The sequence below is a fragment of the Populus nigra genome, chromosome 9 (genome assembly GCF_951802175.1).
Source record: "Populus nigra chromosome 9, ddPopNigr1.1, whole genome shotgun sequence".
NCBI lineage: Eukaryota > Viridiplantae > Streptophyta > Magnoliopsida > Malpighiales > Salicaceae > Populus > Populus nigra.
The window spans coordinates 1,664,569-1,677,534 of record NC_084860.1 but is presented as its reverse complement, the minus strand read 5'-3'; the positions used below and the strand labels follow the sequence as shown (position 1 = coordinate 1,677,534).

The 12,966-nt window shown below is 33.3% G+C and overlaps 2 protein-coding genes and 1 non-coding gene across 3 annotated transcripts; 1 reads left to right on the top strand and 2 right to left on the bottom strand.

Moving 5' to 3' along the window:
* Positions 1 to 328: 328 nt before the first annotated feature.
* On the bottom strand, positions 329 to 2,918 carry LOC133703157 (alkaline ceramidase-like). The gene is made up of 3 exons (XM_062127600.1): positions 2,668 to 2,918; positions 2,196 to 2,514; positions 329 to 1,041 (listed from the first exon to the last, which is right to left on the bottom strand). The coding sequence occupies exons 2-3, from the start codon at positions 2,450 to 2,452 to the stop codon at positions 528 to 530; spliced, it is 771 nt and encodes a 256-aa protein (XP_061983584.1). The 5' UTR covers positions 2,453 to 2,514; positions 2,668 to 2,918; the 3' UTR covers positions 329 to 527.
* A 4,941-nt stretch (positions 2,919 to 7,859) lies between these two features.
* On the top strand, positions 7,860 to 9,589 carry LOC133702499 (uncharacterized). Its single transcript, XM_062126796.1, has 2 exons — positions 7,860 to 8,554; positions 8,677 to 9,589. The coding sequence occupies exons 1-2, from the start codon at positions 8,056 to 8,058 to the stop codon at positions 9,189 to 9,191; spliced, it is 1,014 nt and encodes a 337-aa protein (XP_061982780.1). The 5' UTR covers positions 7,860 to 8,055; the 3' UTR covers positions 9,192 to 9,589.
* Positions 9,590 to 12,086: 2,497 nt separating this feature from the next.
* LOC133704003 (small nucleolar RNA snoR109) lies at positions 12,087 to 12,197 on the bottom strand. The gene has a single exon (XR_009843971.1). It is a non-coding gene; the product is annotated as a small nucleolar RNA snoR109 (small nucleolar RNA).
* Positions 12,198 to 12,966: the final 769 nt, after the last annotated feature.

Below are 12,966 nucleotides of genomic sequence, written 5' to 3'. Positions count from 1 at the left end.
ATAATGATATTGATGAATTTTAAGGAAGATGACGACAATAAAACTAGTTTTAGTTTATATAACGTGCCAGCAAATAGTTTATTTTGAGTTTGTTAATTGTTAGTTAATAAAAATTTATCAACATGAATAATTATATTATATTTTTAAGTTACTTAAATTATTTATGAATTTTTATTTAAACCATGTATTTTAAAATACTTAAATTATATATAAATTTTTATTTGAATTATGTATTTTAAGGTATTTAAACTATAAATAAAAAAGTTTCTTTTTCCGTATCATATTAAAAATATATTTTTAATAACATTGATGGTAGGTTTCTACGACATAAAAAAGAAGCTGTCAAAACCATGTATAATCTGAAACTTCGAGCAGCAAAGCATATAAATATGGTACATATTCTACTTAAACGAGAAGATTTTGACGTTTGCTTTTTATCCATAACATCCGTTTAGTTGAACAAAAAAAGAAAGAATGTTCTTTGAATTCTTGTCTGCCAAAACTATAATTCCATCTTTTCACTTCTTTCATTGAGCTTTCGGTTTCTCAATCTTCACATATGGAAGAACACCCATGAAATGGAACACTTTGGGGGACCATCCTCGTTGCTGAGCACGGCAGAACATCAAGAACGTGTTTGCAAGGTATGAATTGAAACCCATAAATACATGCCACAATGCATGACCCTGTGGGTTGATGGGCCAACTTGATATCTCCTTGCAGAAAATACAGTCGAACAGCCAGCACAAAGTACCGATGAGAAGGGTGGCCACGTACATCTTTGCAAGCCGCTTAGCAGAGGCATCCTGCGTGTAGATGTAATACTTGTACATTCGAGGGATGCAGAGGAGGCAGAGGATCGCATAATGCACCTTGAAACCAATTCCCAAACGTACCACTGAATGGACTGCAGCAAAAACAGCACCATACAGAAAGAGGAAGATGGGCATTGTACTGCGATAGTGCCAATCTGGTGAGTAGAGGATGTACATATACAGGAGCATCTCCCATACCATAGGGGTTTCATCACTCTGCTGTTGCCTGGGAATGAATGTCAACCATCATCTTCAAGCATGAATCTCAACAATAAAAAACATTCATAGAAGTTCAGAATCCTCACTCTTTATAGATAAGCATAAAAAGTCTAGAAAGATAGAGAGGTTGTTGATTGAGGGGTGTCATTTCTAAGTGTTAGTAGATTGTATTCCAACGAGCATATGATGCATAGCTCTTTTAACCAGACATGTCTGCTGTCAAGAAAGCTATCTGTTTATAGCTGGACGACCGCCGAATGTTTTCATGAACACTTGGAGGCTGGAGCAAAAACAGATACTTCCACCCTATTCTCTTTCCCACCCTGAAGAAAATTTCTAATCAGACTCCGTCACTCTATTCATGCATATAACTCATGTAAAAAGGGACTGTCCTAAATTTCTTCACATTCCAAAATATTCCCTCAACTGTTACAACGGAATTTTGGCATCACTCAATCAAACATCATTTAATCCTTTAAGAGGGAGGGGAGAATAGGAGTTGACTCCTGGATATAGAAAATAACACAAGCATACAACCTAAATAAACTTTCGGTAAAAAAATGTCTTCTCTATTCACGGCTCAAACAAGCAAAAAAATGCAATTTTGAATTTACTCGCCTTCACAGTGCAAATAAGAAGCTTGCACTGTAATACAACACAAACATTTCTCACATGGTAAGTCACACACAAGTTCACAGCCACCATGGCTCCACAAGCTCAGCTCGTAATGAGTTCTCTCTGTCTCACCATTTAAATGCTTTCTCCACAACCTATCCTACAGTAACCCTACTGATGTATACAAAACACCAATGCTCACATCCTTTTTAGCTCATGCATGTATACAAAAAAGGAAGGAGCCTTAACCAAACAAAAGGCAAGCAACGGTTCAACTTGCATCCTGTGACTATACACCGACGAGGACAAGAAAAGGTAGTAATGGAGTACTGCTATAAATTCTGCATTTTCAATATAAAACCCAACAGAAAATAAAAAGAAATTGAATCGAGTTTTTTTTAGCTGGGAAATCCCGAATAAATTCCACAACTTTATGCATTGCATTGTTTTGAGATTTTCATTTTTTTAAGCTGTCAGATGTTATACCAACAAGAAGCATGAAAAAGATTTAAAATTGTTGAATAAGAGATGGGGAGTGATACTTACACACGTTGCAAAGTGGCGTGGAAAATCATGCTGCCAATAGCAAGAATCATGTTAGATATGTGAAGAACACTAAATCTCTTCTCAAACCGTTGCCTCTGCGCATTTATGAGACCCACGAGTGCCAAAACAATGCATGGAATGTTAGAAATGGTGTTGTGAAACTCAGCAATATATGAAGAATAGGCATAATTCTTCTCACAACACTCTGTCGTGGACGTTACAGGACCCCAGAAACTCGATATTCCTCCTTCAGCCATTCTCGCCAAAACCCTTCTACTTGAAGAAGATTGAGCGAAATCCCTGTTATCAGATCGAGTGCCTGCAGATTCAGCAGCCCAAAAATAAAAAAGCAAAGATTGTTTTTAATTCTCAAAAATAACAATAAGATACAATCCAATCCCATTAATTAATCCTAATAATAATTCAGAATAAATAAATAAATCAAGCATTTATATATATATATAAAAAAAACCTTTAGGTGGTTAAAAGCAAAAGGAGGAGGATGCTGTTTCTGATGACAGCTGCTAAGTAAATTAATTAATAGCCAGGCGAGCAGGGCAGGGCAGGGGAGGAAGAGGGTAAGGGGAGGGGAGGGGAGGGGAGGAAGATTCTCTTTTCTGCATTTCGAGACAAAGGGTTTTTATAGGCACGAAGGGCCAAGGCGGAAGGGGCAGCGGCGGAACCTGGAAAAAAAAAAAAAACTGAGAGAGAGAAAGGAAGAGATCCCGCTCCTTCCCTTCCTTTTGTTTTGTTTTCTAGAGCAATGCTTCAAATTATTATCAATTTTGTAAATTAATTATTTTTATATTAATTTTATTCATAAACTATTAAATTTTTTCAAACCATGATTTGTGATAAAATGTTTTTTTGGGAAAAAAATTAATCCGATGAATATATGAATGAAAAACCTTGAAATTAGATGAAAGATTATTTGAGATTTTTTTTTAATCTTGAAATAAAACAGGTATCTTTTAGGTTTGTTTTTATTGGAGATTTATGAACATAAATATAAAATAAATATGTTTTTGAATAAAATTTAATTTATTTTTTTATCTAAATATTAAATGACTCCAGGATTTAAACATGAGAAACATACATTTTAACAATCAAACCAATAATTTAAGAGGTTATTATTATAATTATGATGGATAGTAAACTAATTAATTCAGCTTTGTATTAAATAGTATTAGATGAAAGAAAATTACATGTCTTTTATGTGATGGACATGTCTTCTTTTTTTTAAAAAAAAAAAAAAAGGATGGATGATAATCCACCCTGTATAAAAAGAGAAATATACGGGCTGTGGGCCTAGCCTAATGATGGGTCATGCTCAATTTAAATTATTATTTTTTTTAAGATTTTTAATAGAATTTGAATATAATCTTATCACATTTAAGATTTTTAAATATATTATTTGATATTTTTTATTAATTTATTTTAAAAATTATAAAAAAAATTTGTTAATAAATAACGATTTTAGTTGGAAACCTTGTATTCATTAGGATAAACAAAAGATATGTTAATAAAAAAACATATATCTTAATGGAAAAAATTTTAAAACAATTATATTTTCAAGTTTAATAATAATACCAAAGAATTTTCTGATACCTTAAATTTTTTATAATTTTTTTCTGTCCCCCGTAATGTGGTGTAAGCATATAAATCAGTGCTACTTAGGGCTTGTTTGTTTTGCGTAAAATATTTGTTTTCCGTAAAATACTTTATAAAAAAACTGGTTAACGTAAAATATTTTACAGTTAACCTTTAAACCTAGTTCATTTACTAAAAAATATTTTCAGATCATGAAGTTTCATAAAATATTACATGAATAGTAATTTACTTGCAATATTATCAAATTATTTCAACTACCATTCTCAACTCACCATCACTTCAATCATCTCCCGACCATTATCATCACTTTATTATCATCACGACCATTACTATTTTATCATTTTTTTAACCACCATTGAAAAAATATTTTACATAACAATATTTTATAATGTTATATTTCTCAAGTCAAATATTAAATAAAATTTATATGTAAAATATCTTAAGAGAAATGTTATTACATATAAAACATTTATCATCCACAAGATATTTTATGAAAAACAAAACCACCATAAAATTAACTTAAATGATTGACTCGAAATAAATGTTTTTGGTATAGTGGTAACTTTTGTGATTGTGGTTTTAAAAAAGTTATTTTATAAAAAGTATTTTTGGTCGAGGTTGATTTGATATTTATATATGTTTGGTTAAATTGTTGTTGAAATTGAAGTTGAACAAAAAATTGTTTAATGTGTTTGGTTAAGAATACTTTTCAAATTGAGATTTATAAAATAATTAAAAAATATATATATATATATTAATATTGATGATTTTTAATTTAAATATTCTACTACTATTACATCAAATCCCACAGTTGGTTCAACTCCCTTTGCCCCCACGGTACACCCTTAGCATTAAAGAAACCCATCACCAATAGTCCAATAATGACAGAACTGTTGGTGTTCTCATCCCAACAAACACGGAGCAAATTTAAAACAGTAATTATCTTCATACATGATCACCATCTCAAGAAGATAAGGATGAAATTTCTTTCGAGGTTTAGGCCTCTAAAAAGAAAAGGATGAAAGCGGAAGCTAGAGAAATAGAAAAAAAGAAAAAGAAAAGGCAAGACAGAGGAGAGGGATCTTTGCTTTCCTTCGGAACTCTAGCAACAATCATTTGGGGAATTTTTGTTTTACCTCACAACAAATCTTGGTAACCCAACTAGCCAAGATATCATCACCTCACGACCTCGTCTCCAGCAATAGACATCCTTCTCTAGCAATTCACTCTTCACTGTGTGGAGAAACAACTTCGAGCTTTTTTTAGTGGCACTGTGTTTTAAATGCAAATTATGATGGGTCTCATAAATAGTAAATAATATTTTATCAATTACCAAGCAATTGTATCATTGTGTAAAAAAAAAACACAAACACGTCCGCAAAGACAAACAGGCTCTAATTACCAAACAGTAGCAAGTACTCATCATCACATGGGAGATAAGGAATCATTTTAATGTGGGGCATGCACTATTTTCTTTTATGTGATGAACATTTTTTTTTTTCAAAAAAAGAAGGGATGGATGATCATCCACCCTATATAAAAAGAGAAAAATACAAGTCTAAGAGTGTGGGTCTGGCTTGCTAATGATGGGTCATACTCCATTTAATTTATTTTTTTCTTAAATTTTTAATAGAATTTAAATATGATTTTATTACATTTAAAATTTTTGAACGTATTATTCTGATATATATTTTTTATTAATTTACTTTAGCAATTATAATTTTTTTTATTAATAAACAATAATTCTAGTTGGAAACCTTGTATTTATTAGGATAAACAAGAGATATGTTAGTAAAAAAATATATCTTAATGGAATTTTTTTTAAAACAATTATATTTTCAGGTTTAATAATAACACCAAAGAATTTTATGAGACTTCAATTTGTTTTTTTTTTTAATTGGTTCCTCATCATAGCGTGAGCATATAAATCAGTGCTAATTAGGGTTTGTTTGTCTTGCGTAAAATATTTTATAGAAAAATATTTTTCAAGTTTTCAAGTGTTTGTTTTTAGAAAATATTTTCCTGTATTTGTTTCCCATAAAATACTTTACAGAAATACTAGTTAACATCAAATATTTTACAGTCAATCTTTAAACCTAGTTTATTTACCAAAAAATATTTCCAACTCATGAAGTTTTATAAACTATTACACCAATAATAATCCACTTTCATCATCATTGAAAAAATAATAATTTTATATAATAATATTTTTTAATGTTATATTTCTGAAGTCAAATATTAAATAAAATTTCTCATGAGAAATGTTATTACATATAAAACATTTTTCATCCATAAGATATTTTATGAAAAACAAAACCACCGGCAAATTAACTTAAACGGGTGACTAGAAATTAATTACTGAGCAGTAGCAAGTACCCATCATCACGTGGGAGACGAGGGAAACCGATAATTAAGTTCATTGAACGTAGACAGGAAGGAACTCTGTGGAGTGATTAGATTCATTGAACCTGGACATGCTCAAGCATCGATAGCTAGTTTTTTCTCAGGGCGTCCTCACCAACACTCCATGCGACTATTTTCCGCATCCAAAAAGATAGGAGAGGAGAGGCAGCACCACCACCACCTTGCTAGTTAGCTACTCTTTTTTTTTTTAAAAAAAAAAAAACACATTTATCATATTCAATTTTGGGAATGGGAATGATTATTTACTGTTCAACTCGACTTACCTTGAATAAATTATTGATTTTTTTAAATAATATCTTTTTTGCGGTAACATGATAGAGTTGTTGTATTAATTATTTTTATTAAAACGCTGTCGTTTTATTTTTTTAAAATAATTATTTAAATTTAAGCAAATTAATCAAGGTACTAAAAGTTTAGTGAATTAACTATATTTACAGATAAATTTAAGTTAACTCGAGTTTATTTTTTAAAAAACATTATTATCTTGTCATTTATTTTGTAATGACTTGATCAGGTCAACTTAGATCAATTATATTTATTAAAATATTATTGATTTTTCTTTTTAAATTATTTTATTTGGATTTGAACATGTTAATTAAGTTATTAAAAATTTAATTAGGCTAACCAAATTTTATCCCATTAATATTTTATTTAGTTGAATTAAAAATTTCATTTAAATCATGAATATTCGTCAAATCAAACCTAGATTTAACAACTTACGTTATAATGTTGACATTCATAATAATAAGAGGTGGGCAATTAATCCTTGATTAGTCAAGTCTAAGCAGTACTGTGTAGATGATGGTGGCTAGGCTACATTGCTGGCTGGCCATGGATCCCAGCTCCTTCCACATGATGGCATTAGCATGGCCTCATTACTATACTATTGGTGAATCATGAATGGATCTCGGTACGGAAGCCAAGCAGAAATGGGAGCCAGTAGACATTAATTAATACTTCACCATGAACACACACAACCGACATATTTATCGAAATTATCAAAATTAAATACATTCTAAATACATTCTTCATATAATTTTAAAAATACACTCGCGTATCAGTATTTTGCATTCAAGAACATGTAATAACAGTTATTTGTACTCATCACTGGATAAAATATCAGTGTTATACGCATGCAAAATGCAAGCTTCTTAATCCTAAAACCCAGTTAGAAACTTATTAATTAATTAAAAGATTAATTAGGAAGAAATAAATTTGCCCGTGTGAGTAGCAATATCCAATTCAAATCTATAGAAAACGTACGTACTTAACACTAATTGATGGACTCATACATAGTAATTAATTATGCGTACAAATATATCCTTGGAATTAAAGCCGCATACTTTTAGTAATTAATCCTTGGAAAGCCAAATCATTTTAATAATTAATTCTTGAGCATTAACCTTTTTAAGTAAACGAAGTTGGATGTGGAGAAAATACATGCAACAATCAATGGTTAGGCATGAACCTAGACTCGAAGTAGCAGAGAGATTCATCGAAGGTTAGCATAATCAAGCCCGCATGCATCGACGAAACTGTCGTAGTCCCACAGACTTAATTTTACCTTCTCTTGCCAGTTATATATATATCACCATAGTATCGACATCTTTGTGCCATTTACAACATCATTTCCTCATCTCAATTTACACCATCTTGATCTTCTTTTAAGTCTCAGATAAAAGTTAACCTGCAGACATCAAGCCCTTTCCAGATTCTGTGTTTTCTAGACATCTAGCTACTTCAATCATTCTCAAGAAAAGGGGAGGTCAAGAGAATATATATATAAAGCAAAGGGTAATTGGATTTATATAGCGGTGAGACAAAAATGGCTAAAACCGGTCCAGTGAGGTTCAAGAGGGTAGCTGCAGCTTTCAACGAGGCATCTCGGGCTATTAGGCTTTGCGAGAGTAGTGGGAGCGAGCACTACTCTCCTGACAACAATTCTGCAGATCTTTCCGATCTTGTCAATTCTTTTATTGAGAGAGAGTATAGGAATCAATTTAGAGGCGGAGGAGATCACGACAAGAAGGAAGATGATAATCTTGCTCATCAAGATCAGAAAGATCATCATCGTCCACAATCAAAACACAGTAATATTGATCAACATGATGAGTCATTGGATATTTGCTCTTATTCTGAAACCAAGGATACGTTGGAGAATTTGCTAAATAGCATTGAAGATGATGATGATGTCAGACAAAAGATTCGCAAAGAGACAGAACTTGCATGTGGTATCATAGGATCAGAAAGATCCTCATTGTCGTCCCACCTCGACTTTAAGCGTGGATTAATGTCGCATTTACGTGACCGAGGCTTTGATGCTGGTTAGTACATCTTCCCATATATGTATAGCAATTATTGCAGAATTTTCACAGTAATACAGGGGTTTTTGTGGTCAGAAATCACACATTGTTCTTATTTAATCTGTTCTTGTGAATGGCTCCAGGTCTATGCAAATCAAGGTGGGAGAAGTTCGGGAGGCATCCAGCAGGAGATTACGAGTTCGTAGACGTGAATGTTAGTGGAAAACGCTACCTTGTTGAAGTTTTTTTAGCAGGGGAGTTCATAATTGCTCGGCCCACCGGTCATTATACTAAATTGCTTCAAGTTTTTCCACGCGTGTACATTGGGAAGCCTGAGGAGGTTAAGCAGATTGTGAGATTAATGTGCAATGCAATGAGAGAATCAATGAAAGGAGTGGGAATGTCTGTAGCACCTTGGAGGCGATATGGGTACATGGAGGCAAAGTGGTTTGGTCACTACAAGCGGACAACAAATGAAGTGCCAAGTAGAAGAAAGGGAACAAAATCTGATCATGAGGTCATTTCTGCAAAAATAGTTGCTGGGTTTGAGCCTTTGCCTGTGAGAGTTTACCATTGCAAAGATGATTTGGCAAGGAAGGGTGGTTCGGGAGTTAGCCATTTGACTGCTGCATTCAGAAGCGATGGCATTGATAGGTGATCATCATGATCGTTGTTAAATTAATTTCAAGAGGATTGCTTTGATTTGGTAGCTAGCTAGCTCAGCTCTTCAACTAGCCAAAGGCAAAGGCCACGAGTAAATTAAGTTTGGCTTTGTGCATTGTGTATAGGGAAATAAGTACCTCCCATTTGTAAGAGTTAAGGCGGGAGGAATCTGGGTTTGAAGGTGATTGGATTGAAGGTGGGATGAATACGAATGAACCCTTAATTTTGCTTTCTACTATATCATAATTTGAACGTTGTCTTGGTAAATAGATATATAGCTAGGTGCAATCATTGCTGTTATGAATGAATATTGCACCAAAAATTAAGTATAAAAAGGGTGTTTGTTATTGATCTGTATTTTTATAAAGTTATGAAATCCTTTTTAGTTTTGAATTAATTTTTTTATATATTTTTGGATCGTTTTGATATATTAATATTAAAAATAAATTAAAAAATATTATTTTAATATATTTTTAAATTAAAAACACTTTCCCAAACAAAACTTTGATCATATTCTCAAGATCACACTCCCAAACAAACACTAAGAAAGCAAACATCCACATGTATCCAGAAATGGCAAATCAGTTTTGTTATCTCTGTCTCTGTGCAATTCGTTTTAGTTTAATTACAATTATGATTTCAAGACTTCGATGGTGATCGACTGATAATTTATAATTTAATGGTAATACAGAGTATCCCAGTCGTTCATTTGAAGAATGATGCTCCAAGCCATAACTGATCATGAGTCCTAGGATCTTTTATTGTTTCATGCCAATGATCGTTGAGTCCTAGGATCTGTACCATAGTATACATGTTGACGATGCTAGGAGGTGTAACACCTGAAAGTTGATTGCTGGCCATGCATAACTCTTTCAAGTTATTGGCAGACAAGTCCATAGCCTCTAACTTTGCTAAATAGCCTTGCGATTGTGGGATGGAACCTGTGAAGTTGTTCGTGAAGGACCCGAACCATGGTGGGATGATCTCCCCTATGAAGTCATTGAATGAAAAGCTGATGCACTTCAAGCGATTCAGTTTAGCCAGCTCAATGGGGATATAGAGCCATGAAAACTGCTGTTTCCAAGTCTTGGCCAACCAAGAAAAGATAGATTTCCCATTTCTGGAGGGATGGTGCCTGTAAGAGGCATGCGAGTGAGATCTATAGCTGAATAATTTATAATTTTTACATCGGATCTTATACAAACTTTGATTTTGTAGAAACTAAAACCTGTTTTTCATTTATTTGCATGCGAAAATCCATCAAAGAGTCTTTTAAAGGAGTTAGGACCTTCTGATATTTGAGAAGGTAAAAAGTCTGAGAAGACTGCAGCAAATAGTGCTTGCAACAAGAAAGAATATGGAGTTCTTGAAATAAAAGAAGAAATCCCTTGTATTAAGGGATATGATCAAGGCTATTTATAGAGCCCTGAGCTCATGTGCTATAATCCTAGATTATTTAGGGACAAAAGGTCCATAAATCCAATAGGTTAATGTTAGAGCTGATGTTGTTGGCGAGGCTTGTGCTTATATCTAACGCACGCACTATTTATCTCTTTAATCGATGAAAGATGGGTTTAGGCGGATCAGAGAGGGTTAGAGCAGAACAGAATACTGTCCGAGACTTTTTCGACAATCTCAAGGAAAGCGGTTCTATTCCCATCTTAGGATAGAGAGTCTCCCTGATGAGTTTCTTACTGTGTCTGTACATGAAGGTCTATTCCTTTAGAGACGCCTATCGTTGCAATCCAAGGTATACAAGTACCAAGACAGCCTTCCATTGACCTAAGGCAAAATAGATCGGCTAGGAGTATCCATGTTCTTGCGGGGCATCCTTGCTCTTCAAATGGCTTACTATATTGTTTTTGTAAACAGTAATTGCTATATACATCGAGTAACTATAGCAGTCTTCGGAATGCCTCTTTATCTCTGTGAAACCATTATGTTCTCTCTTCTTCTTGTTCATAAACTTCTTTGGCCTTGGACAGGCTAGAATCAATCAAGGCCATCATCATCTGAACGATGGGAAAAGGGCAAATGCCTCGCTATATTCTTCATCCTTTTTTAACAGATTGTTCTCTCGAACACTGGATTGAATGATAATAGTACGAGTCCAATAGAGTAGTTCTGTTGTCCATATGAAGAACAAGATTTAGGGAGAACAATCATTTTCAAAGGTGTTCGACCTTTATTTAGCAACAAGATAGATTTCCCATTTCTGGAGGGATGGTGCCTGTAAGACCTTTTTTGGTATTAACATGTGAGCAGAGCATGAACATCTCGTTCATCTTCTGAGATTTTTAGCTTTCAGATTCCTTGGTTACCACTTTGGATAGTTTAAGTTGCTGGATATCACGGGATCGGGAGATAAAACTTTATTCATCAGTCATCACTAATGTTAGCATGCCGTTTCAAAATGTTCCTCCACCTCTTTGTTTCTTACTTAAAGACCTAATCCTTGGAACCCCAGCAAGGATAACCAGCAACCACCACATCTGGGCTGTTCTTGTCCCCCCACCAGGAAATGTTTCAGTTTTACAAGATCCCAGGGAAAGCTTAACTAGACAAGCCTGAACATATCAAATCACAAATCGAGTGACCTTTTATTCTTATAGAACATGGTTATTGTTTAAGGTTTCCACCAGATCGAGGAAAAAGTAAAAAGAAGAAAGAGAGAAACTTGAGAGGAATAAATGTAGTCACGGATAGACGCTCACTGCTGAGAAATTTGAAGCAGGAAGCCTGGAAAGTGACAATTGATCATTTTAAGAGAAGGGTCTCTGAAAAAGGCTAAATCCTATGCCATTTCCCTCTTCTCTCCCTCCTCTTCTTTCTTTCTGCACATGCCCCAGAAAGAGACAGAAAATAAACAAAACAAGAAGAAAATTTAAAAGAATGTGAGAAGCTCGGTAAGCAGATCTATCGATCGGAGATAGAAAATCAATCTCACACAATAGCCGGCCAGTTAGCTTCTCAGCCAGTTGGATTGATATAGCTACAGCCGCTTTGGCAACAAGGAGAAGGCCATTTTTTTAACACCTCCCCTTGGTACATGTAGCTTAGCTTAGACCTAAACAGTTCATGTACTATGCTATACAACATAAATAAAAGAAGATGATCATAGGAAGGAGATCAGAGTATCAGAGACTCAAGCAGAGAAAATTTGTGAAGGTGTAGATAAAACCCTAGTGCTGAAGGCTGCTATTTATACGAAGAGATCTTGGTGGTGGTGGTGGTGGAAGAAACATCTCAGCCGCCTAAAGATGTTATTCGATTCTTTCCTTTGTTTCCCTTAAAAGGCCCATTGGACCTTTGCTTGGAATAGGTTGCCGGCCCGCCTCTTATCTTTTACAGCCCCTTTTTGTCATACGTTTTACACCGGGAGTTGTATCCATAAAAACTTTAATTAAAATAATTTTTTTAAAAAAATTTGAATCAAATTAAATTGAGCCCAAAAAAGAATTATATTTATTTATTAAATTTTTTTAGATTTAATTTTAAGTTTATTAAAATTAAATAAGTTCAAATAGATATTAATGAGTTTTTAGTTAAATTATTTTTTATAAACTTTACTATACTTGTTGATTCAATTTGGTCTAGTTTTTTTATATATAGAATTGAAAATCAAAAATAAATTAAATGAATGTTTTTTAGTGTTTTAAAATAAATATGAGGATTTTAATAATAAAGAAAATGTTTGAAATCAAACAACAATAACCACAGGCTAATAGAAAGAAATTTGATGGATAGATTCTAGGGTTTAAAACATTTTA

What these genes read in the sequence shown, in the direction of transcription:
- LOC133703157 (XM_062127600.1), bottom strand. Translation starts at nt 2,452, where the DNA reads ATGGCTGAAGGAGGAATATCGAGTTTCTGGGGTCCTGTAACGTCCACG. An exon ending in CACGCCACTTTGCAACGTGT is followed by an intron (nt 1,042 to 2,195) that starts GTAAGTATCACT and finishes ATTCATTCCCAG; the next exon opens with GCAACAGCAGAGTGATGAAA.
- LOC133702499 (XM_062126796.1), top strand. Translation starts at nt 8,056, where the DNA reads ATGGCTAAAACCGGTCCAGTGAGGTTCAAGAGGGTAGCTGCAGCTTTC. An exon ending in TGACCGAGGCTTTGATGCTG is followed by an intron (nt 8,555 to 8,676) that starts GTTAGTACATCT and finishes GAATGGCTCCAG; the next exon opens with GTCTATGCAAATCAAGGTGG.